Source organism: Megalobrama amblycephala, linkage group LG6 (genome assembly GCF_018812025.1).
Source record: "Megalobrama amblycephala isolate DHTTF-2021 linkage group LG6, ASM1881202v1, whole genome shotgun sequence".
Lineage (NCBI taxonomy): Eukaryota > Metazoa > Chordata > Actinopteri > Cypriniformes > Xenocyprididae > Megalobrama > Megalobrama amblycephala.
In genome coordinates, this window is record NC_063049.1 from 4,290,344 (window position 1) to 4,317,174 (window position 26,831).

Genomic DNA, 26,831 nt, shown 5'->3' on the forward strand with positions numbered 1-26,831 from the left:
CCTCTTACTTGGCTTGAAATGCAGATCAAACTAAATAACTGCAATTTTGATACAACAATGTACTGTTAAACACACTGATTTATTCCCTGTAATTTAAAAAAGCTTTTACACCAACCAGGCATAACATTATGACCACCTTCCTAATATTGTGTTGGTCCCCATTTTGCTGCCAAAACAGCCCTGACCCGTCGTGGCATGGACTCCTCTAGACCCCTGAAGGTGTGCTGTGGTATCTGGACCAAGATGTTAGCAGCAGATCCTTTAAGTCCTGTAAGTTGCGAGGTGGAGCCTCCATGGATCGGACTTGTTTGTTCAGCACATCCCACAGATGCTTGATTGGATTGAGATCTGGGGAATTTGGAGGCCAAGTCAACATCTCAAACTCGTTGTTGTGCTCCTCAAACCATTCCTGAACCATTTTTCCTTTGTGACAGGAGCATTATCCTGTTTAGGTAGATGCACTGTGTATTCTGACACCTTTCTGTCAGAACGGAATCTGCTTTTCTCTAGTATGTATTGTAGGAACGGTGGACGAACCAGACAAATTAATCATTCAGATGATTCTTTAAAAACATAATTCCAGAAACCCTCAGAGAATCTAATTTTTGGCTCCAGTCCGTCTACAGAACAACCCCTGCTAGGTACTTTTATGGCTCCAGCCATGTTTACATGTACACTTTTTTTGTCACTCCGATTAAAATCATTCCAATTGAAAGATTTGATGGACTGTTTACATGAGACACTATCTAATCCGATATGTGTTTACATGTACCGGCGCTTTCAGTCGGAATATCTTGTGACATGCGCTGATTAGCCCATGTCCTGTTTGCCGCCTTTTATTCCTGTCAACATGGTGTTCATTACTTCTTATGTATGCTATTTTTGTGTAAAGTGTTGCTCTTAATCAAGCAATAGCATGAATTTGTTACTGCCGGAAGGACTGAGGAAAAGACGGGCACAGGAAGCTGACCTTTTTGGCGGCTGTACAACTTCTAAATTCTACCTCTCTCTCCTCTGAAAAACAGAAGCGTGTGGATGAAGGTCCGGAGTAAGGACTGGTGGGAGCGGGTTGTATTGCTGGAATTTAGTGACCTGGAATAGAAACTAAACTTTCGCATGAGTCGCCGGTCATTCACACATTTGTGTGGACTGGTAGAGGGATTTATGGCCCCAGAAGAAGAGATCATCAGAAGTCCAATTTCCCTAATTATGCGTGTTGCGGTTGTTTTATACAAACTCGGAAGCTGTGCGGAATACCGTGTTGTGGCAATTCGGTGTTAACAAGCACAGTAAAAAAATGTTGTGTTGTTACATCCATAGGGACATAAGTTACTCTAATCTGTATGATGTAACTTGTCATTGTGTTTACTCTGTTCTTTTCTCTCTTGCTCCTCCTGTTCTCTCTGCTTGATTGGCTAATGAGTGCCACCTGACTCCTGTTTGAGATCATTAGCTGGAGTATAAAGGAACCTGCAGACTGGCAGTCCAGTGAGAGAGGCTGAGGTGTTCCATCCTTGCAACTGCCATCTTCCAGTCCCAGTGCTGTTGTGTACCTAAAGTGTTCCTTGATTGTTTTACCGGTAGTGTGAAGGTAAAGTTGTTAAGAGTGTGAAAAGCAGAGTGTTTCAGCTATTGTTGTAACTGCCTGAGTGGAAAATGTTTGTAGGGAGGTGGGTGCCATTTATTTTTTAAATTACTTTTTCTCCTGTGTTTGAGTTAGAGAGGGAGTCAGGGAAGTGTCTCTGTACTTTATTTCAATTTCTTTTGATAGGTCTTCTTAAAACCCTAGTTAGGAGGAACTTTTTGTTTATTGTTTTGGCCTTTTCCCCTCCTGAAGCATTAACTTCAGTATCTTCTACCATTCTGTTAAATAAAATACCTTTGGTTTATTTGCTTAAAACTGGTGTGCTGAGCTTTCTTGTGTACTAGTCCTGGGACTTGGAGATGGCAGTTCTCTCAGCCTGTCCCCACTATTTTGTTACACCCCTTTTACCCCTAGCCTTTTCAGAGGGACTTGTGACAGTGTATCTCTTCTGCAACGGGCCGAAACAAGATCTGATACGGATGCCAGGTGAAGAGGAGGCATCCACAATTGCACAGAGATTTGAGGAAGTGCATTTTGTCCCTCAAGTAATGGGTCTTATAGACGGCACCTACATCCCTATCCTCCTATCATCTGATGGTTATAAAGATTTCATCAACAGAAAAGGCTGGCCTTTGTATGTTCTGCATATATCTCACAATAAGAGGTTAAACAGTTTTAGCTCATTATGTAAGGGTAGAAAAGAAACATTTTATGCCAGCAAATGAGTCTGGGTTATTTTAACTAAAGATTTTGAGGGATGATTACAAATGGAAACATTTTTCTTTACAGTTCAAGTTATATTTTAACATGTTCACTTTTTACAAAAGCTAAAGTTTGTAAGCAACATTCTTGCATTTTTTTTTTTTTTTTTTTTTTTTTTTTTTTTAAGTAAACTAATTCAGGTTTAGAGCATACACACAACTGAAGAATAATTTTGCCTTTCTCTGGTCCTCTTTTTAGTGTCTCAAGAACATCGAAGGAGAAGAAGTCAGGCTTCAAATTGTTGGTGACCCTGTCTACCCCCTCCTAGATTGGCCAATGAAAAGCTTGATCAGCTCTCCTAATTTGACCCCAGCACAAGAGTCATTCAGTGTGTACCTTAGCTCAATCCGAGTGGGCATTGAAATGGCTTTTGGTATCCTTAATTCAAGATGGAGGGTGCTTCCTAAGAGGAGCGACTACCACTTCATTCACACCAGCTATGATTGCTACCTGTTGTGACTTACACAATTTCTGCCAAAAAAGAAGCAGATTTCTGTTACAGCAATGGTCTGGGTGGAGAAACACAATGAGCCCACAGTAAAGTCAGCCAGTGCACTACCAGGAAACTGCCACTGGCAACACTGCAATGGAGGCTCTAACTAGATACATGGCCAAACACCTTCTGCTTCATAAGGCACCTTTTTAACATATGTATGAAACACACCACATATAACACTTGGGCACATGTTTAATAAAATTCAAAATATTCCAGAATTTTAAATCAGAAATCTTCCATACAAAACAAAAAGGAAAAAAAAGTGGCAGTGCTCGTTTAGTGCAGTAACATTAAGGCATATGTGAAATGACATTCAAAATATTTCTGAATCTCAATTCTTAAGTTTTTAAACAAAACAAAAAGAACCAAAAATTGACCATGCAGTTTAGTACAGTACAAAATAATATTTAATTCAAGTATTTTTTTTAACAAAACTGTGCCTACTAAAGTACAAAATTTGGCATCAGAGAGCCTGTACTAGGAACAACAATCTATGTCTGCATTTGTGTGTATGGTTGAGGTAGAATGTGTGATTGTGTACATGTGTGCCGACAAGCATAGCGAAGTAAAAGCTTTTTCATTAGAAATGTACTCAAGTTAAAGTACCCACATTTAAATCTACTCTTTCTGATTTTCTTAAATTATCTTAAATTATAAGTTAAATTATAAGTTAAATTAGTTATGCTTCCAAGTTAGAATTTCTGCACTGTCAGCGTCGGGTTTTACTTCGTTCATTTTTGTTTTCGTCCTCAACCAGATGTGATGTAGCCTATATGGGAATATTTGGAGTTTATATATACACTGCTGTAACATTCCTGTTAAAATGACTGTACCCTGTGTGTGTTATAAACGAGATAATGTACACTTAACAAAGTACATTTACTTCATAACATTTACTTCGGTTTCTCTAGATAAGACCATTAGTCCTCATCTGGGATCATGTAGAAAAATTTGAAGCTGCAGTGAAACTAATTTTGACCTTCAACTGTTTGGTGCTCATTCAAGTCCACTATATGGAGAATAATCCTGGAATGTTTTCATATTTCTTTTCGACTGAAGAAAGACATGGACATCCTGGATGACATGGGGGGTGAGTAAATTATCAGGAAAAGTTTATTTAAAAGTGAACTAATCCTTTAAGTAATTGACGCGCTCTGAAAAATGAACAGACAAATGCTGAATTATAAACGGTAAAAGTGAGTGGGTCTAATATCACTGGTCTTAAAAAATACAATGGTTCCGACGCCCATTATATATATATTTCTAATAACATGCAGTCTCATTAAAAGGGTGCCGCTCTCCCGCCGCACTCTTAAAATCACGAGGAAACAGGTAAATTAATTTACAGTTTTTCATCAGTTACATCAGTTAGTTTGGACTGAAACACTAATTATAAATTTGTACATTAAACAGTCATTCAACAGTCTGTCTCTGTTGTATATTAACATCATTGCATGTATTTAATCCTCTACCGCATGGTGTTGCCATATGGAAACATACTCTTTGCATTCATTTCCTTCCACTGTCTCTCGAAGAGAACATCCTCATTTTTTTGGTGGTAAGAGAAGACCTTAGTTTAGCCAATGATGTGCTTTGGTTAAAGGTACAATATGTAATAATTTTGGCCGCTAGAGGTCGCCTGTTCAAAATAAAGGCGTAGCTTGATGACGCCAAGTTTTAGAGAGGAATCTTGGGACATGTGGTCTCCACCTCAACAGCCGGTGGAAAAGAATAGGGATTGGACTCTGGAACAAATCATGTTCATGGATGATTCACAACAGACACACGCCTCACAAGCAGCGGGACTTTTATTATGACACAGTCGCTGGCGCTTTTCCGATCATGAGTATGAGGTAACACAGCTCTGTTTAGGCAAGGCAAGGCAATTTTATTTGTATAGCACATTTCATACACAATGGTAATTCAAAGTGCTTTACATAAAGAAGAATAATAAAAATAGAACTTAAGGAATAGAAATAACAGTAAAAACAGAGAATTTTGCTATCTGGATGGATGAGCTAGGAAGTCTCAGGGAGTTTTTTGTTGTTGTTGTTGTTGTTGTTGTCCATCAGAGTGGATCTAAACGGATCTATCCATCAGAGCAGATCTGAATGGATCTTCCTCACACGACAGGACTGCTACCTGTTAAGGCACTTCAAACTGATACACAAAGTTTCAATCTCCCCTTTTGCCAAGACACCTCAAACTGCACCACACAGCCCTAATCCCCCCTTCCGGAGATATCTTATCTATGCAACACAGTTCAAATTTCCCCTTTGGAAATTTCCCCCTTTGGAAAGTGTCCTGACTGTAATCCAGAGATATCTTAACCATGCACCACAGCTCAAATTTCCCCATGGTTTGTACCAAATTTTAACCTAATCACAAATGCTTTCTTCCTAATTCTCCCAGCTCTTTCAACCAGACAGCAATATTTAAAATGCATTAAAAGTCAGAAAACAAGATGATACGTAAAAGATATAAAATACATTAAAAATGAAATAAAAACAGGAAAAGGAATTTAAAAGAATAAAAAGATAATACGTATAAAATAAAATGCAAACAGTTCGGACATAGCACAGTGCTCAATCAGCAAATGCATAGGTAAAAAGATGTGTTTTGAGTCTGGATTTGAATGTGGCTACTGTTGGAGCACACCTGATCTGTTCTGGAAGCTGGTTCCAGCTGCGACTGGCATAACAGCTAAAAGCAGACTCTCCTTGCTTTGAGTGAACCCTTGGTATTTCTAAATGACTTGATCCTGATGATCTGAGTGATCTGTTAGGTTTATATTCTATGAGCATATCTGCAATGTATTGAGGTCCTAGGCCATTGAGTGATTTATAAACAACAGTACTTTAAAATCAATTCTAAATGCAACTGGAAGCCAGTGCAAGGACCTGAGGACTGGTGTGATGTGTTCATATTTTCTGGTTCTGCTCAGAATCCTGGCAGCAGCGTTCTGTACGAGCTGCAGCTGTCTTATGGTCTTTTTGGGAAGACCAGTGAGGAGCCCATTACAATAACCCACCCTGCTGGTGATGAAAGCATGAACAAGGTTCTCTAAGTCTTGACTGGAGACAAAGCATCTAATTCTTGCAATATTTTTGAGATGATAATATGCTGATTTAGTTACTGTCTTTACATGGCTACTGAAACTCAGGTCTGACTCCAAAATCACACCAAGATTCCTGACTTGATTTTTAGTTGTTTGACCCCTAGAGTGAAGGTACGTGTTCACTTTGAGAACTTCATCTTTGTTTCCAAATGCAATGACTTCAGTTTTGTCTTTGTTTAACTGAAGGAAGTTTAGGCACATCCAATTTTTAATTTCATCAATGCATTGGCACAGGGAGTCAATGGGGCTGTAGTCGTTAGGTGATAGGGCTAGGTAAATCTGGGTGTCATCTGCATAGCTGTGATATGCAATTTGGTTCTTTCTCATTATTTGGCTCAGTGGCAGCATATATAGGTTGAACAGGAGGGGTGCGAGTATTGAACCTTGAGGGACTCCGCATGTCATGGATGTCCACTCAGACTTATGGTCACCGATACTCACATAATAACCTCTCCCTTCTAAGTATGACCTGAACCATTTAAGGACCATCCCAGAAAGCCCAACCCAGTTTTCCAGCCTGTCAAGAAGAATGTTGTGATCGACAGTGTCAAACGCAGCACTGAGATTGAGAAGAACCAGCACTGATAATTTACCTGAATCTGTGTTTAGGCGAATATCATTTATTATCTTTATGAGTGCTGTCTCTGTGCTGTGATGTGGTCGGAAACCAGATTGAAAGTTGTCAAAAATATCCATTCAAGCTTAAGAACTTGTTCAGCTGATTGAAAACAACTTTTTCAATGATCTTCCCTATGAAAGGAAGATTTGAGATTGGTCTGTAGTTGCTCAATATGGTGTTATCCAGATTGCTCTTTTTCAGGAGGGGCTTAACAACTGCAGTTTTCAGGGATTTTGGAAAAGTCCCAGAGAGAAGTGAGGCGTTTACCACTTCTAGGAGATCTGCTTCTAAACAGTTAAACACGCTTTTGAAAAAAGATGTGGGAAGTGAGTCAAGAGCGCAGGTTGATGTTTTAAGGTGCTGTACTGTTTCTTCCAAAATTTTACCATCAATTGCTTTGAAAACAGACATAATAGCTACTTTCTGAGGTTGTAATCTGATCTGTTTTACCCCGGAGCAGCTCAAGGATGTGCTGATCGCCTTTCTGATATTATTAATTTTCTCAGAGAAGAAGGAAGCAAACTCACAGCATTTGCTGTCTGAGAGCATTTCACTGGGGATCTGACTTGGGGGGTTTGTTAGTCTCTCTACAGTAGCAAAAAGATTGCGGGTGTTGTTTAGGTTTCTGTTTATAATATTTGAGAAGAAGGTCTGTCTAGCTTTGCCTAGTTCCACATTGAAAGCATGAAGAATATCTTTATAGATGTGATAATGGATTTCGAGTTTTGTCTTTCGCCACATGCGCTCAGCTTTTCTGCATTGTCTTTTCATATTTTGCACTGCTGTTGCACTGCTGTTCAACAGTTTATCATATTAGATACATTTGAGTGTGTTGAAAATGATGTTATAACGTTACTCTGTGCGTTCGCTCGGCGGCTGCTGTGAGACTCTGTTACACACTGCAGTAAGATAGATCGATTTTACAATATCATATTAAATGCTGGATGATTGTGTTGATAAATGGCATGCAATTAATTTTAAAATGTATTGTATGATGGAGAAAATTATGTATTACTGTTAATACAAATAATTATGTCTATTAAAACGTGTAATATATTAAAGCGTCTTTGGTGTTTCCATGGTTTCTAAAAAATAGAACCGGAAACCGAGGGTAACGCAGGTATGACGCCATTGACAGGCGACTCCTCACACGTGCCGGAGCCTTGGATAAAATTGCAATTTTCTCATGATTTACAAATAGTTAGAAACATTTGGGATATTGTAAGTACTCAAGTAAACAAAATATATAACACTGGCCTAGTGGTTTTTGGATATTTTACTGTGAAAATATTACATATTGCACCTTTAAGGCACATAACATGCAATTTTATTTTTCTGTGGCGCGATTCCTGACAGACTGCCGTCTCTTGTCGATAGTTGCTGAAAGCAAACTAAAACAGTAACAAACAAGGATCCTCCCATGTCACATTCACAAAAAAAATGATTACATCATCTCAGGTACGCTATGAGGACATATTCAGCACTCAAAAAAGTTTTTATGAAATTTTTTTTTGGTAAATCGGTAAAATGTCTGTGTTGGCATATGGCAACACTGCGCAATAATGGAATGACATTATTATAATAGGTTAGCTAGCTAGAAAAGGCCAGCTGCAGTTTGCTAAGCTGTAACAATAACACCATTAATGCTAGTGATATAATGTTGATTAGTCGTATGTTAAGGACTGCCATGGCATTTGTATTATGGATTAAATGAACATCAGAGATCTGCTTGCCCACTGCCACCACAGCCAGTACTACTGGCCCAGACCAACCACTGGCCTACCATTGTGTCTTAAAAAGGCAGGTGCAAGTGGCTGTAAGTGTATTGTTAGGGTGAAGTGCACCAAATGTAATGTGTACATGTGCCTCACCTCTGAAAAAAACTGCTTTGTGAAGTTTCGTACAGAAAAAAGGTAAAGTTTCAAGGATTATGGGGGGTTCATGTTCATAACCTTCCTCTCATAAGATTGCATAATGTTGAATTTTCATGAACTGCAATATTTTTGGTTTTATGTTAATGTTTTATAATACATGATGAACAGTATTATATTTGTTTTTAACTGTCTACATTTGCAATTTAAGTAATGTTCATGAAAAAACGTAATGAAATTCAAATATAAAGTATTATTCAGCAAAAGAGAATGGAATAAATCAAAGCACAAGATATTGGAAAATAAGTATAAGGTGTTTATAATTACTGCTAAAGCTTATAATAGCACCAATTGATTCAATACAAACAACATTTCTGAGGAAAAATATAAGTAAAGTACCTTAAAATAATATTTTTTTCCTTTTTTTTTTTTTTTTTTTTTTTTACAGCACTTCAAATTAAGCCATTCTAAGAAAAGAAAAAGAGTCAAATATTTTTTTTTCTATAGGTCTATCATAAGGTGTGCGGTAGAGGGTTAAACATGTTTTTCACTTATATTTCACGTCTTTACATGTGTCTTTTATGTAGCCTAAATTTCTATGACCAGGACCAGTTTGTGACCAGGACTTTTATTTTGGTGTGGTGCTGTGACGTCATAAGGCTGCGCCACGCTATGCTGTATCTGTTGTGAATCGGCTGAAGAAAGGTTTGTGGATTTAAGCATCAAATTTTTCTAATAGATATCATCCGTTCAGACAGTTTTATTGGTTTCACAAGCAATGCGAATTGGTTATTAAAAGCAAGTAAAGTGAGTAAAAATTCTGTGAGTAAAGCGCGTTCACACAGTAACAGAAAAGCTGCGTCTCATTTCGAGCTCTTTATCGTGCATCAGTTCATCATTAACACGAATTCTGTAAATTATGATGAAGAAACGGAGCTTTTCGAAACTACGAGTCAATTGAATCAAATACTTGTCAAATGATTCACTCAGTTTTTCGAATCTCTTGAAAAGCAACACCAGAGGCTGCAGTTTCAGGAGCGAGACTGTTTTTATAGCACTTATTCAATTATATATTTGTATTTATTTTCAGTAATGATTTGTTGATTTAATTGTTTCAATTTAATTGATATTTTCTCCTAATTCTAAACATATCCTTTGGTAACCCTCTTGAAATATTTAACCTCATTTGTTTAGTTTATGATCTCCTGAATTCTGGTTTTAAATTTCCAACAGGTCGTGGAATTTCTGGAATATAATGGAATTTTAAAAGGTCTTTTCCAGACATTGAAAATCAGGGAATTAGTATATTTTTTGTCATGTTGCTAATGTAGGCTACTGTTAAATGTGGTTAAAGTTACCATCGTTTCTTACTGTATTCACAGAGTCATGTCGCTATTTTCATTTTTAAACACTTGCAGTCTGTATAATTCATAAACACAAATTCATTCTTTATAAATCTCTCCAACAGTGTGTAATGTTAGCTTTAACCCCGTTAGCCACACATACTATCAAACTCATTCAGAATCAAATGTAAACATCCATATAATACATGCCATACTTACATGATCTGATATGCTCCATGACGAACACTTTGTAAAGAGCCATTTTGAGAGTTATTTATACCAGTGCGCTGACTACTGAACTTGGAAGCCCAGGTGAAAAAAAGTACAATATACTTAAAGTGCTCTATTTTCGTGCACTAATTTTGTACTTAATATACTAAAAGCTCTTCTTTAGTACTTCTTAAGATCATCTTAAGAACATCTAAGTGTACTCAACTGTGCTGTTTTGAGACAGCATGAAATATGAACTAAAATGTGCTTTTAATGTACTATCTCTGTATTTAAAAATGTATTTAGATACCACTTATAATGCATTTGAACCCATAGTGTACTACAAGTGGTAACTAAATATATTAAAGTTATTTTGGATTCTCTGTGTTAATTATTCTCATCCTAAACATGACAAATTGTTCAAACACACAGGAAAACTCCTGGAGAAGCAGCTGAGATCTCGTGACACACTATTATAAAGATGGCGTTTATTAAAGAGGAGAGTGAAGAAATAAAGATTGAAGAAGTGTTCAGCGTGAAACATGAAGATAATGAGCAACAAACAGGTTAGTTTTATTTGATCCTAAAATGTCGACCTCTACTGATATAAAATATATATTTGAAGAATGTCATACGAGTGTCCTAATTAAAGCAGTTTTATTTAACATGGAGCAGGTCGCCTTATGTGGACAGTTTATGTGCATTTGAACACTGAAACTTTGCAGACCTTTTAGGGTGCGTTCACACTTGTTTGGTTTGATTAAAACGAACCCTGGTGCGATTGCTCTGTTAGTGCGGTTCGTTTGAACATATGTGAACGCTGCCATCCGAACCCTGGTGCGCACCAAACAAGCGGACCGAGACAGCTGAAAAGATGGGTCTTGGTCCGCTTCCAAACGAACTCTGGTGCGGTTCGAATGATATATGAATGCAACACGGACCAAAGACATGTAAACAAACCAAAAACAGGAAGACGAGACCCTAAAAAGGACAGAATCCTCAACGCATGTCGGTTTTTCTTGTCATAGTCGGGTTGTGAATGTATCCCTATGCCTTAAGATTCGGTATCTTTTGGTTCTGTGATAAAATTGCCAATCTGGATTTGTGCATTTCCCGAACAACGATGTAACTTCTGCTTCACTACCATAGTGTGATGCATCGTTGAACAAATCATCTAGCTAGTCACGACTGTTTCCCGAAACCGTATTGTCGCAAACTTGTCGTTCAACCACGTTGGTGAATGACGTCACGCAGGTGGTGGAGTAATAAGTTCTTTATAGCATTAATCAAACGGATTAATTTAAATTACGGACATGACATTAGAGGACTAATTCTCATTTTCCTCAGTTATTTTGCTCTATTTCCAGATTAAATCAAATGCTTGTTCTGACGTACTAGAGCACGTACGCACATGCGCACTCTCCAAAAACAGTGCTTTAAATCTCTTGACAAACTAAAATATATAAATGACATTTGTATATATTCAAAATAAACAATATACATTGTACTTAAAGGGGTGGTTCAATGCGATTTCACTTTTTTAACTTTAGTTAGTGTGTAATGTTGCTGCTTGAGCATAAACAGTGCAAAGTTACAGCGCTGAAAGTTCAATGCAAACGGAGATATTGTCTTTTAAAGTTATGGCAGTTTAATGCCTACAAAAACGGCTGGTTTGGACTACAACGAGTTGGTGACATCATAAACCCTGCAAAACACGCCCCTGGGAACACGCAACAAAGTGGGCGAGGCCATGTGGCACAGCATGTGGAAGCGGAAGAGTCGTATACACCGGACACGAGCGGCGCGACGCGTCTAAAAGATAACAGAATCCACACGAGTTTAATGCTGGATTTGGACAAAGGCTTTTACTGAAAGATGAAGCAGTTCCCACTTTAAAAACAGAAGCTGCTGTTTATTGGCTTCAAACTGTAAGTACATTTTATTGTTTGTACATGTCTTTTAAACGTATAGTTCTGTTGCTACTTTTTGGTTGCATCAAGAACATATACAAAGAGCAACTCATTTTTGCTTCACTAGTCAGTTAGCTAAATTCAACAAACACCAACAAACTTGTATGTTCATAGCCAAACAGTTCTTCATTCTATAAATTAAACGCTACCTTTACAAAAATGCTACTACTCAGTCATGTATTCGGCTACAGTAAAGCTTTAATCAGGATAAAACTGTATATTGAAAGCTAACAAACAGCAGTGACAGCATATCTAAACACTTTGACATAAATACAAAATGAAATACCATTCATAAACGTCCTTTAAAAGCCGTGATTGCAGAGGTTCTGCTTGACCCTCTTCATCTGGGTCTGATTCAGCTCAGTTTGATACAGCAATATAGACACCATTATTTACATTTCCACCGAAGCAACGAATGGTAAGGGGCGTAGCGTTTCCGGACGCTTCAGCGAATCACGATACACTGGGCCAGCTACCAACCTGCTAACCAATCTAAGCACATTGCGTAATTTGTGGGGAGTGGCTTCATAGAAGCAGGAAGTCAAACGAGTCGTTCATATGATATTGGAAACAGAGGTGTATAATAAAGGTAAAATATATGAAAAATACAGCGTTTTCAAAAAACGAAGTGTTAAACTGTGCCCCAAAAACACTAGAAAAAAAACCACTGAACCACCCCTTTAATGTCAGCTTGCTTATTTTGCTCAGGACTAAATGTTTTTTTTTTTTTCTTCTTTGGTCCGGACCAAATGAACCAAATGAACCGAACTACAAGTGTGAACTGCTTACATTCACAAGCAGTTTTATCATACACTGCATGAAAAGTGTTTAATATATGAATCATAAAGATGAGGATAATCAGTACAGAGTTCTCTCATATCAAATAAAGTCCCTTCATCAAAGTCTGTTTTTGAGATTTGCGTTTGAAAGGGTGCTTTACCAATATACACGTTATTTTAATAATTTATTTAATTTATTTATTGATCACTCTGGGTTATCTAATTTCACTATTTGTGGTTTGTGTTTTGAATATATGTTCCCCTGTTAAAGCTTGCTCACGCAGGCAATTTAGCCAATTTAATTTGATTTGTCGACATGTGAAATGTATATCTATCTGCAGTGTGGCCTTTCTGCAGTGTATATATATATATTTAAGGTTTATTACACCAAAATGTTTTTATTCATTTTCTTCCATATCTTTAAGAGTGTTCTGTACATCATGGCTGTGAATGTTTATCCACATTGCTTTTAATTTGTTTAAAAAAGATAAAATCATTGTCAGTTTCGTCTATCACTTGACATGCAGTTTGGTCGCTTTATTAGAAAGTTGTTTCTCTGTTTTGTGTGTGAAAGAAAATAAAAGTTGTCTTGTCTTAAGCCGCAGGTATAGGCTTCATTTTCCTTGTCCTGCTCCGTCTCGTTGTAAGGCCCGCCCAATCGGCCCAATGGCGGTTTCCCACCGGGCGGGGAAGGTTTCTTGCGCGTTCCGTCTTTTCAGCGTGGCAAAGTAGTTTAATTCCAAATAATCTTTTATCTGACTCCATGTTATTATGACCTCGAATTTAGTTTAAAATGTCAATTGATTATTGGTCATTTGTATAATAATTTAGCTTTACATTTGAATATTCTATTTAACTCTTTACTCTTATTGTACTTGTTCATTCGGTTCTCAGTGTCGCACAGGGTTCTCGCACTGGCCATTCATTAATATGCGGGCCCACGATCACAAACTCGCCAGTCTTGGTCACTAGACAGAGGTAATTGACTATACTATTTAGAAGGCCGCTTTCATGCTTGCTCTGTCTAAAAGTATTTGTGTAGTCCCCTTAGATCTGTATACACTTGAATTAAAGTAACACTACCTCTAGTCAGAGGTCATAACCACTATTTACAGGGAAGTCGACCAATATTACTTCTCTTATAATAGCTTTGGTTTGGTTATGCCATGGTTTTACCATGTACACTTAGCTAGAGTAACGTTACAATAAACAGAGGTAAGGCTCACCCTATTTAGGTTGATCGATCAAAATTTGTTGCCTAAATGGAAATTCCCTTTTTAGCCTTTACAGTCTTAAGTACACTTGAACTAGTGCCAAGTGTTAGTCGGAGCTCTAAAATCACAGTTAGTGTGCCCTATGCTCCACTCAACTGGACTTTAGTCCGTTACTAACCTGACGCAGATTTGCAGTAACAATGGATACATCGGAATCTACTAAAGTCAATAATTTCAGAGTAAATCAGAATAAAGTCAAATGTGACAATTTATTAGTCAGGTAAATGTATCATGCCAATTACATAATCAATTCAAAGATGATTAATACAAAATATCAAATGCTCAGAAATAGAGTAAGATGCATACCTGACATGCACATTGCTAAGTGTCCAGACACTCAGCAATATGGGCTCCATCTGAATACAGAGGCGCGTTGAGCATTTTGCAACATTTCTTTAAATACTCAGACCAAGACAAAACATCCCCCAATGTGGGGTACGAACTAACAATCAAAATTTGCATTGACTAGGGTCACAGACCTCAGGGGTTTGCACCTTGCTGTGGAACAGGAGGTAATTTGGATCAAAACCTTGGGAAAGGGACACACCCATGGTTGCAACTAGACTTGTGCCGTTATTCGGTAATGCGATAAATCGCGATAATGAATATGCACGATATTGTAATCGTGGGCACTTCAGAATACCGTAAATAATAATTAATTACCAATTATTAATTTTTTTATAAGGCAATTAAGAATACTTTACCCATCAATCGTTTAAGATGCACAACACCGCTGTATTCTGCGTCAAAAGGACAGGCGCTCAGATGTAAACAATCCCAACGTGCATGTGGCACAGGGCGGAACGAGTGAAGGAGACGCGCTGAATGAAAGTGCGCGTTCACTCTCTGACAGCAGAGGGCGCTGATGGAACAGCAGCGTGCAGCGGTTACCACGGAAACCGTGCAAACAAAGTAACTGCGCTAGTGAAGTTTTTAAAATGCTTCAAACAGCCATTTATGTGTTGTTCATCACAGCACCAAATACTGAATACTTAAAAAAGACTTAAAAGGATATTTATTTTCAAACCTAAACATTTTTATATTTTAATCTGGACTACAACATGCCCTAATGATTAGAAATGTTCTGATTATTTGTTATTGTTCAGTAAAACTTTGAAAACATACAGCTTCATTAGTTAACATGTTAATTCATTATCACTAAACTGACAATAAAAATACTTATAAAGTATTAATTATTATTAATTAATGTTAATTTCTTAGTTACTATTTAATAACATTAATAAAATCAAAATAACTTATTTAATGGACCTGAGATAAAACTAACAATGATCAGTAACTAACATTAACAAAAAATAACACTTTCTGTAACAAATGTAGCTATTGCTCAATCTTAGTTAATGCATTAAATAGAGTAAAGTGTTATCTGTTGTTCTTTATAGCCTAATTCTTTTGCATTTTAATCTGTTTGAAAATTTCAGTCAGAGTTGTTTTTGTTTTATTACAAAAATTGTTCTTAAACCTGTTAAACTATGACAAAAATTGTTTTGCAACTTATTTTAATATCGTGATAATACCGTATACCGTGATAAAAGCTTCATCAATTAATCGCAACATGAAAATTTGATACCGTCACATGCCTAGTTGCAACCAAAGTATCTCTAAAACTCTTAAAACCTTTAATACCTTTGGTTTACTTTTATGTAGACGAGACCGTTGTACCAGTTGCACTGAGACATTTCAAACGATACCAAACATTGTATAGCATTCTTTGATTGTTCACATTAAACCAGATAGATTTTGGGTGAATTCTAGGTCATCTCTGTATGTAGAGAGAAGAGATGGGGGGGAGAGGGTGAAGGGAGTGAAATGTAGATTAAGGCAGATGCTGAGGTGTGATTGACTCAGTGTGATTGCGTCTCGGGTGGGGATGCTATTTTGCAAGAGAGAGTTCAAATGGTAATTTTCTTTGTTTTCTCAAATAGTAGCCCTTTTGGTCCAGGCACTCTGGCATCAGTCTTACATCGTGCACAGTTCAGCGCGTGAACCTTTCAAAGTCTGTGCGCACTTTCTAGTGGACTGCTGTTTTTCAAGCTTCCCCCCCTCCAACATATATGATTCAACTATCAGTCGAATATAGGCAGTCTGATTCGAATCAGATTTGACTATGTAAATCCATAGTCGAGGACACCCCTATACTGAAGTAGCAATAACAAACTTGCGTGGTTAGTTTGAATCTTGTAGTAAGAAAGAGTTCTTTCACTCTTCTGGAGGAGCACATGGCTGGGGTTGCGGGTTTAGGATTACAGGCCTGGCAGGTCCTTAGGCCTTGGCCTAAAGAGGTCACCCTACAGGGTGTCAGTCTGTCCAAAGAAGCAAGAGCGGGAGGAGGAGAACTGTGCGCTGGCTTTTAGCCTCTGGTATTGGATATTCCCCCTCTGGGTCAGTCGACCATTGATACATGAGCTCCTGACAGGAAAGTTTTACAATCCTTCGTGTTTCTAGCAGGGGATCTGCACATTAACTGGTTAAGTTGTTTTGGAGAAACTATTAAAGATTCTTGTAATACTGATATGTTGCACAGGTATCGACATACCCTATACAAAAACATTCAAATCTTCAAAATACAAACTTATAGACTCCAAACTTGGTATAGATCACACAGCTAATATAACCCTCAAAATGGCTCTTTACAAAGTGTTTGTCATGCAGAATATCAGATCATGTAAGTATGGTGTTTATTTGGATGTTTACATTTGATTCTGAATGAGTTTCATAGTAGCATATTATGTGTGGCTAACGGGGCTAAAGCTAACATTACACACTGTTGGAGAGATTTATAAAGAATGAAGTTGTGTTGATGAATTATACAGACTGCAAGTGTTTAAAAATGAAAATAATGACGTCTCTGGTCTTCGTGAATACAGTAAGAAACAATGGTAACTTTATCCACGTTTAACAGTACATTAGCAACATGTTAACGAAACTGTTACAGATCCCTTGTTCCCCTGGACTCCATTTCCCATGATCCTCCTGTTTCTTCACCTGCACTCACTTCCCTCGTCAGCTCCTCATCACCACTCATCACCTGCACCTGGACTCTATTATCATCACTCCCTTTATATTGCACTCACTCCCTTCACTCCTCGTCCGTCTAAATGTTATGTTAGATGTGTCTGGATGTTGTTCCTCTCTGCTTTATGTCAATAAATATCTATTTGCTGTGGAAATCCGTGAACGCCTCGTCTCTGCAACACCAGACCGTGACAGAAGGACAGACCAATACAGACTGGATTTCCACAAGAGAATGGAGACTTTTACCAGCTTCCTGGCTCCTGCTCCTCCTACACCTCTAACTGCTGGCGATCGACTCATCTGGCTCCTACAGGTGGGTCGTTCGCTGGAGAGGTATGTGGAGGAGTTCATTGAGCTTGCCTTTTTGTCTGACTGGCCTGAAGCATGTTTGATCTCCCTGTTTCTGGATGGACTGGATGACGACACTATCCGTTTAGATGAACCTGATTATCGTTTCTCCTTAAGCGAAACTATCAATTTAATTTTGTGTTTAAATGGCTCCAAATTCCTCGTAGACAAGGTTCACGATGAGTGTTTGTCTCCAGTCCATCCAGAAACATGGTTGGCCGGGCCAGTCGGACAGTCTCCGTCTTCCTCCGCATACCCCTCCAGCGAACTTCCTGCCTGTCCCATGCTGGACCCACACTCCTCTGCTGGGTCCAGAAAGCGGAGGAGGAGGAAGCAAGCCGCTCCAGTCTCTCCAGAGCCCGCTCCAGTCTCTCCAGAGCCCGCTCCAGTCTCTCCAGAGCCCGCTCTAGCCCTCTCCAAGCCTGCTGCTGAGCACTCTCCAAGCCTGCTGCTGAGCACTCTCCAGTCTCAGTCCGAGCCAGTATCTCCAGTCTCAGCCGCCGCCGAGCCCTCAGCTCCAGCTGCCGCCGAGCCAGCCGCCGCCGAGCCCTCAGCTCCAGCCGCCGCCGAGCCAGCCGCTCCAGCCGCCGCCGAGCCAGCAGCGCCAGCCTCCGCCGAGCCAGCAGCGCCAGCCTCCGCCGAGCAAGCAGCGCCAGTCTCCGCCGAGCCTGTATCTCCTGTCTCAGCCGCCGAGCCAGTATCTCCAGTCTCAGCCGCCGAGCCAGTATCTCCAGTCTCAGCCACCGCCGAGCCCTCAGCTCCAGCCGCCGCCGAGCCCTCAGCTCCAGCCGCCGCCGAGCCAGCCGCTCCAGCCGCTCCAGCCGCCGCCGAGCCAGCAGCTCCTAGTTTGGACTTTCATTTTGTAATATCCAGCCCTAAGACTGTTTACCCTCCCTGCCTCCCTCTCCCGCCTCCTCCCATTTGTGATTACACTGCACCTCCACCTCTAGCCCCCTCGCCCAGATCTCCACCTCGGACCTCTGGGCGATTACCTACACCCTGGCTCCAACCTCCCTCGACTCCACCATGGTCCATCAGCCCACTAGTCTCACCAGTCTCCATCCTGCCCCCGTTCACACCTTGGTCACTTGTCAGCCTGCCCTCACTTCTGGACTGCACTCCTCCGTCTCTGCTCCGTCCCTCCGTTCCAATTGGCTTCCTCACTCCCCCTGGTGTTCACTTTGTTGTATGTCGTCTGTCTTCAACTGCGGCCTTCTGGAGCCATGGCTGCGCTTCGGTCGGCGGAGCCGTCGGTTTCGCCATCTCCCGCCGGTCCTTCAGCGCCGCCTGGGCTCAACGGCTCTAAGGCTTCGGCCCCTGACCCTCCACGGCCGCCTCCGGCCCCTGACCCTCCACGGCCGCCCTCGGCTCCTGACCCGCCACGGCCGCCCTCGGCTCCTGACCCGCCACGGCCGCCCTCGGCTCCTGACCCGCCACGGCCGCCCTCGGCTCCTGACCCGCCACGGCCGCCCTCGGCTCCTGACCCGCCACGGCCGCCCTCGGCTCCTGACCCGCCACGGCCGCCCACGGCTCCTGACCCGCCACGGCCGCCCACGGCTCCTGACCCGCCACGGCCGCCCACGGCTCCTGACCCGCCACGGCCGCCCACGGCTCCTGACCCGCCACGGCCGCCCACGGCTCCTGACCCGCCACGGCCGCCTTCGTCCTCTGACCCGCCATGGTTCTTGGACCTGCCCTGGAGACCTCCACTCCAGTCTGCTCCTCCCCCTGCTCCGGCTTGAGGTCTCCAGGGCGCCCACCCCCCTCCCGGTAGTTCCATCTACGGCGCGAGGACGCGCCTACCGGGAGGGGGAGGTACTGTTACAGATCCCTTGTTCCCCTGGACTCCATTTCCCATGATCCTCCTGTTTCTTCACCTGCACTCACTTCCCTCGTCAGCTCCTCATCACCACTCATCACCTGCACCTGGACTCTATTATCATCACTCCCTTCACTCCTCGTCCGTCTAAATGTTATGTTAGATGTGTCTGGATGTTGTTCCTCTCTGCTTTGTCAATAAATATCTATTTGCTGTGGAAATCCGTGAACGCCTCGTCTCTGCAACACCAGACCGTGACAGAAACGTTTAGAAAGACAGTTTACAAATATCACTAAAATCATGATATCATAGATCATGTCAGTTATTGCTCCATCTGCCATTTTTCGCTATTGTCCTTGCTTGCTTCACAATACCTGCATAAAGTCTGATGATTCAACTGTGCAGCTCCAGATGTTAATACTGGCTTGTCTAATGCCTTGAACATGAGCTGGCATATCCAAAAGTTGGGGCGTGCATATTAATGATCCCGACTGTTACGTAACAGTCTATGTTATGTTGAGATTCGCCTGTTCTTCAGAGGTCTTTTGCACAAATAAAATTTATATAAGGAGGAAACAATGGTGTTTGAGGCTCACTGTATGTCATTTCCATACACAGAACTATAATTATTTAACTATGCCAAGGTAAATTCAATTTTCAATTCTAGGGCACCTTTAAAACCACATCAACATCAATTTCCAACCAGTTTAACATTAATTAAAACAAAATTTCCAGTCTGAATAGAGCCCCTACACGAAGACCGACCTATGGCCTCTTTAGCTAAATACTGCCCTTCTGTCAGCTTTGGCATTGGACAAGCAAATTGGCTCTTTCAATTGATGCATCTTTCCTAGAGTTTGGGCCTAATGACAGTAAAGTCCTCTTTAGACAATGAAGGGTTTTTTTTGTGCCTAAGATGCTTTCCACAGCCTTCAGAGCACAAGTCATAAGGCCCCTTAGGGCATCTAGCCAGTTCTGGCAGTCAGAACAGTTATTTGTGTCCTCTGGAGGCCATTCAAAGGGTCTGCTAGTTACAAAGCAGGGATTCTCTTATTTGAATAGTGGACGCAATAGAGCTGGCTTGGGCTTGTAGTGCCCTGCAGGGATAACAGGAACGAGTATTGGTTAACTTGCTCTGCAACTATGCTTGCACACGTGTCAATGCTGGAATGGAAATGCAATGGAAATCAGCGTGGCTCTGAAGGTTGTGGAAAGCCCCTTAGGGCTGTGTGCTCTTCTCCCTCTACACCATGCAACGTCAACTGGCGGCCCGCGGGCCTAATCCGGCCCGCCAGAGACTTCCATCCGGCCCCCAGAATAATACTGAAATCAGGAATAGCCTTGTAAGAGGAAAAAGTTTAGGGCTGGTCTGAATACCATTTTTTGATGAACATCGTCTATTCGAAGCTTCGGAGAGAGGGGCTGAACATATTTTTCTCTCTAATAAAGGCAGGAATCTGTGTCTGTATGTCCGTTTGCATTTTTATTATTTCGAGAACCGTTCATCCAGTCGACTTCACAAGGGAGTGCAGTGTCGCATTTGGTGCAATATAGATGGACACACGAGACGCGACACATTCAGAATTAATAAACTTTTAGTAAATTACAGTCAGAGCAGCGCGAGCGGGAAGCGGCGCACCTCACGCGGGCAGGGTCCATGCACTTCGGTCCATACAAACTCCGCTGTTCTGCGCTCTAGCCAGAGAACACTCCCGTTGCTGGAACCATAGGGCTGGAACACGCGTCGGTTCTATTTCTAACATGTACGCGTTTTCTGCGTGGCTCAATCTGGGACTGGGAAAACCTGAGACGCGTGTCTCAGTGTGCAAACTCCAACCTGTTAAATATGGGAGCCGAAATAAAAACGGACACGCCACGCAGCTGAGACGCTCACGCAGCCAGTGTGTCGCCGACCTTATTCAAGGGGGAATGAGAACCGTTTTTTATTTTTAAATCTAACGAAAGAAAAGCCTTCTGAAAAGTAGCTTGTGCCATAGCCTGCCTTCATTCAAGAATGACGATAAACGCGTTCTCTCATTGAACATCTTTTATTGTTTCACATGCTCATTTTTTCACAAATGTTGAAATTTTCCTTGCTTGGGATTTGCGCACAATTGCGTGACAGTGATGGACAGCTTGACAGCCTCACGAATATGAAGCCTAAAATATCGCTATCGCCCCCTGGTGGCTTGCTGCAGTACAGGTAATATGTAAAAAATAACATAAATTTGGAATTAGAATTAGTATATCAAATAATAACATATTAGGATACAATTCGAATTTTATTTTATATTACGAGTATCTGGCCCTTACAGTGTCTGCAGTGAAAAATTCTGGCCCTTGGACAAATATAGTTGATGACCCCTGCTCTACACCAACGACTGCACCTCTAAAGACCCTTCTGTCAAGCTCCTAAAGTTTGTGGATGACACCACACTGATCGGCTTCATCCAGGACGGTGACGAGTCTGCTTACAGACTGGAGGTCAAACAGCTGGCTGTCTGTTGCAGTCTTAACAACCTGGAGCTCAACACACTTAAGACAGTGGAGATGATTGTGGACTTAAGGAGAAACCCCCCTGCTCTCCCCCCACTCACCATCATGAACACCAACTGTGACTGCAGTGGAGTCATTCAAGTTCCTGGGCACCACCATCTCACAGGACCTGAAGTGGGACAACCACATCGAGTCCATTGTGAAAAAGGCTCAGCAGAGGCTGTACTTCCTTCGCCAGCTGAGGAAGTTCAACCTACCACAGGAGCTGCTGAAACAGTTCTACTCTGCCATCATCGAATCCATCCTTTGCACTTCAATTACTGTCTGGTTCAGCTCGGCTAACAAATCTGACCTCAGAAGACTACAGAGGGTAGTCCTGTCTGCTGAGCGAATCATTGGTACAACCCTCCCCACTCTCCAAGAACTGTACTTATCCAGAGTGAGAAAAAGGAACTGTTGCCATCTGGATGACACTACAGAGCCCTGAGCACCAGGACGACCAGACACAGGAACAGTTTCTTCCCTCAGGCAATCCATCTCATGAACACTTGACAAACACGGAACACACAAAACTATTATACATTATTTACTTAAAACACTTATTTACATTTCAAATTTGCACACATCATAACTGTACAGACAAATTGTCTATATTATATATTGTTATTTGCTTTTTTTGCACTTTGTCTATTTTGTAAATTTGTATATTCTTTTATTATTTTTATTATCAATGTCTTGTCTTGTCGCTGTCATTCTGTTGCACTGTGGAGCTTCTGTCACTAAAACAAATTCCTAGTATGTGTAAACATACCTGGCAATAAAGCTCTTTCTGAATAGGCAGTCGGCCATGCCTGTTTTGTCAGGCTGAAATGCCATTTGTCTGTGCAGGTGCACAGACATTAACCAATGAGGCTTCAGTATTAAGATAAAAACAGATTTTTCCCCACAAGCATCAGTAGCTGACATAATGCTTGTTCCTGTTATAGTCAGGGAACCAACGTTTCATTACGAACCGGAACATTTTAATTGTTTTAAATCGAATTTATGCAATTTTGCCTACAAGGTAAACATATTTTTTTAATAGAAACAGATAGATCTACTTATTTTTTGACTCAGCACATCACTAACAAAACAACTTAAAAAATAAAAAAACAAATGTTATCTAAAAAATAAAGTCCATATCTTAACCATTTCCTTAAAAATCTATCTTTATATTACAATGTTTTTTTTTTCATAATATTGGAAAGGCCACAAAAGGGGTTATAATTAGGCTTCTGTCTGTGTAAACCCGAATGTCTCCCTCTTACTTTTGATCTGATTGACTAAAAATGCACCTTAATACAAGGTGTAAATAGGTACTTGGTTGGTTTAGATGTGTTGCTTTGTGCCAGTAAACTAGGGTTAACTTGTATTTGTTTCTGTTTTACTTTAGACCTAATGCAGCTGAAAGAGGAGAGTCAAGAACTGAAGGAATTTGAAGTGAAAAATCATTATAAGAACGATCATGATTTCAGAACTGGAGAAAAATCTTTTAATTGCTCTATGAGAAGGAAGGTTTCCTCACAAAAGAGACGTCTGAATACAAAAACTATTAGAGACTTTACCTGCCAACAGTGTGGAAAATGTTTCGCCCGAAAAGCAAACCTTGAAGTCCACATGAGAATTCACACTGGAGAGAAACCTTACACCTGTCAACAGTGTGGACAGAGTTTCAGTCGAAAACGAAACCTTGAAGTCCACATGAGAATTCACTCTGGAGAATACCAATTCACCTGCCAACAGTGTGGAAACGGTTTCACTCAAAAAGCAAGCCTTAATGTTCACATGAGAAGTCACACTGGAGAGAAGCCTTACACTTGCCAACATTGTGGAAATGCTTTCAGACAAAAACGAAACCTTGAAGTCCACATGAGAGTTCACACTGGAGAGAAGCCTTACACCTGCCAGCAGTGTGGAAAGAGTTTCAGTCAAAAACAAAACCTTGAAATCCACATGAGAGTTCACACTGGAGAGAAGCCTTACACCTGCCAACAATGTGGAACCAGTTTTACTTACAAATCAAGCCTTAATGTCCACATGAGAATTCACACTGGAGAAAACCCATTCACCTGCCAACAATGTGGAAAGAACTTTAGCCGAAAAGAAAACTTCAATGTCCACATGAGAGTTCACACTGAAGAGAAGCCTCACACCTGCCAACAGTGTGGAAATACTTTCAGACAAAAACAAAACCTTGAAGTCCACATGAGAGTTCACGCTGGAGAGAAGCCTTACACCTGCAACGTGTGTGGGAAGAGCTTCCCACGAAAAGGAAATCTACAGGTTCACATGAGATTTCACACAGTAGAGAAGCCGTTCAGTTAATCAGTGTGGAAAGAGCTTCACAGACAGTAAATGCCTTAGGAAACATGAAATAACGCACCTGAGAGGAGCTTCACATGTGCCTTCACTGTGGAATGACATGCTTAAGCAATGCAAGACTGGATTCACATAAGAAGTCACACTGGAGAGCCTTTTACATGTCTTCAGTGTGATGTGAGTGGAGCCTGGCCCATCACGGTTCTTGTTGTGGCAAATTCGATGTCTCTGTGTCCCTTCAGTTCTGGTCTCGAAATAAAACTTGCAGAGTCAAAGTTCCAGGCCTCAGAAGTATTTAACTTTATCGTCAAGAAACAAAGTGAGATGCCAGCTCCACATCTGAATCTCTCTTAGCTGGGTCACATTTTTATACTTTTTCTTATCTGTGTTTTGCGGTGTGTATTTTGATCTTAACACCTTTTAACTTTATTACTTTACCTAACCTGAGAATAATAAATAAGTGGAGTCTGGCCTAAATTATAAGCATTTTAAATTACTTACAATTTGGCCAGAAGACTCCTCTGTGGTACGTTCTTGTTCAAAGTCTTAGACTTCCGCTTCCGGTCGCAGGGCGTGAGCAGAGCAAGAGACCAGCTCTGTAAATTGTATTATATTTTATTTTCCAGTCCAGCTAATTTCATACAAACTGAACCACAACGCCCGTGATATTAAAATGTCTTGAAGGGCAGACAATACACGCAGACAACTCTGGAAGTTGAGTCTCACGCCGCCACCGCAGAAAAAAGTGAAGGTGCTAAAGCTAGTGGAGCCGCGGGGCTAACAGAAGAAGGCCCAATCTCAATAGGCAGTTTGCGCGCTGAACTGAGATCAGAATTCAACTCGTACGGAGACACCATGCGATCGTTTCTTAAAACAGAAATAGAGGGCCTTGGCAAAGAAATACGCGGCGAGATCTCATCCTTGCAGGAGACAACCAAAGCGGACATGAAAACTATTCGTGACGAGCTAACGGAAAAAGTTGAGAGACTGTTTTCAATGCAGGCAGAAGCAGCTAACATACAGAAGGGCATGGAGCAGTCCCTCAGCGACACTTCTGACAGGCTCATGGCTCTAGAGAATTCTTGCCAATCTCTTGCTGCTGAACATAAGAAACTTCAAGAAAAATGCATCAATTTGGAGAACAGGAGCCGCCGCCAAAACATCAGGATACTAAACATCCCAGAGGGGTCCGAAAATAACACACCAACCGCGTTTGTGGCCAAGTTTCTATCTAAAGTGCTTGGTGAAGAAAACTTTGACGGACCCATCCTTATAGATCGTGCCCACAGAAGTCTTGCCCCAAAACCACGTAAGGGTGAACGGCCCCGACCCATAATCGCCCGCCTTCACTATTACTCGGATAAAGAAAAGATCATGTTGTTGTCCCGGTCCAAAGGCAAGCTGTCCTTCGAGGGAGCACAGGTTCATATCTTCCCCGATATGAGCCCAGAGGTAGGACGACAACGAGCAGCCTTTAATCAAGTGAAAGCCAAACTACGTGACGCTGGAATCCAGTACAGAATGTTTTTCCCGGCCAAGCTGGAGATTACAGCCGAAGGCTCCAAAATGTCTTTCACCGACCCACAGGCAGTGGAGAAGTTTATTAACAGCAACAAATCATCATCATTAGAGGAGCATTAAACGTAAGAACATTAATTTGGACACTTGTGTGTGGTAATTCTATGGCCTACACGAACTGAGTAACGGACTCTCAACCAGGTACCCAAAGAATGTGAATCCTTATATCATTTATTTATTTATTTATTTATTATTATTATAAATGTATGTATGTATGTATATATAATTTTTTTTTTTTTTTTTTTTTTTTTTTTTTTTTTAATTATCACAATTATTGTTATTTTTATTTATTTAATTATTTTTTATATTTCTTACATTTACTTGTTTCAAATTTAGGGAACCCTGGGTTACATTAAACATAAGTGCTGGCCAAAATATGGTTAAAAAGGTCGGAAAATGAAATTGGTTTAACTTTCTTTTTTTGTTTAGGAGCTTAGTGGTAAGTCAAATGTTCACACACCTCTCTGAGTGGATAAATAACCTTTGTTTTGGGAATACGCGCTTCCTCTGTAGTTCTGACAGAGTAACTAGTTCAGGGGAGTTCAGGGTGGGAGCAGGGTTTGTTGTATTTAGGGACTTTGGTTTGTTCTGTGTTTTTACCTGCACTACAATTGAATATAACTTTGATTTTTATTGGAGATTGTCCAATAAAACTGAACTAAACGGTTATGGCTAAAAACAATATTTTAGGCTCATCTAATCATAAAAACTTGGTCAAAATTATTTCCTGGAATTGTAAAGGACTCAATGGACCTATTAAACGAATAAATGTACTGACCCATCTTAAAAAATTAGAAATGGATATCGGGTTTTTACAAGAAACACTTGAAAGATCAAGATCATAAACGGTTACGATCTAAATGGATTGGACAGATAATTAATTCTAATTTCCCTGTAAAAAAAACAGAGGTGCAGCTATAATTATTAGAAAGACAATTCCCTTCTTAGCATCAAAAATAATATCTGATCCTCGAGGACGATATGTTATTGTTACAGGAAAATTGTACGATAAACCAGTTACTCTAGCTAGTGTATATGCCCCCAATGTGGATGATGAGGCTTTTATTACCTCTTTCTTTACAGCATTACCTAATATGGACTCTCACAAATTGATTATTGGAGGGGATTTTAATCTGGTGTTAGACCCAATAATTGATAGATCATCACAAAAA

General features: G+C 40.6%; 1 protein-coding gene across 1 annotated transcript; it reads left to right on the forward strand.

The window, feature by feature from the left end:
- The first annotated feature begins 8,929 nt into the window (after positions 1-8,929).
- LOC125269725 (gastrula zinc finger protein XlCGF8.2DB-like) lies at positions 8,930-26,341 on the forward strand. Its single transcript, XM_048192678.1, has 3 exons — positions 8,930-9,156; positions 10,437-10,570; positions 23,156-26,341. Exons 2-3 carry the CDS (start codon positions 10,486-10,488, stop codon positions 24,085-24,087), a joined length of 1,017 nt encoding a protein of 338 aa, XP_048048635.1. The 5' UTR covers positions 8,930-9,156; positions 10,437-10,485; the 3' UTR covers positions 24,088-26,341.
- Positions 26,342-26,831: the final 490 nt, after the last annotated feature.

Excerpts from the sequence above, each read along its gene's own strand:
- LOC125269725 (XM_048192678.1), top strand. The coding sequence starts at position 10,486 with ATGGCGTTTATTAAAGAGGAGAGTGAAGAAATAAAGATTGAAGAAGTG. Across the intron at positions 10,571-23,155 it reads AGATAATGAGCAACAAACAG|ACCTAATGCAGCTGAAAGAG; the intron begins GTTAGTTTTATT and ends GTTTTACTTTAG.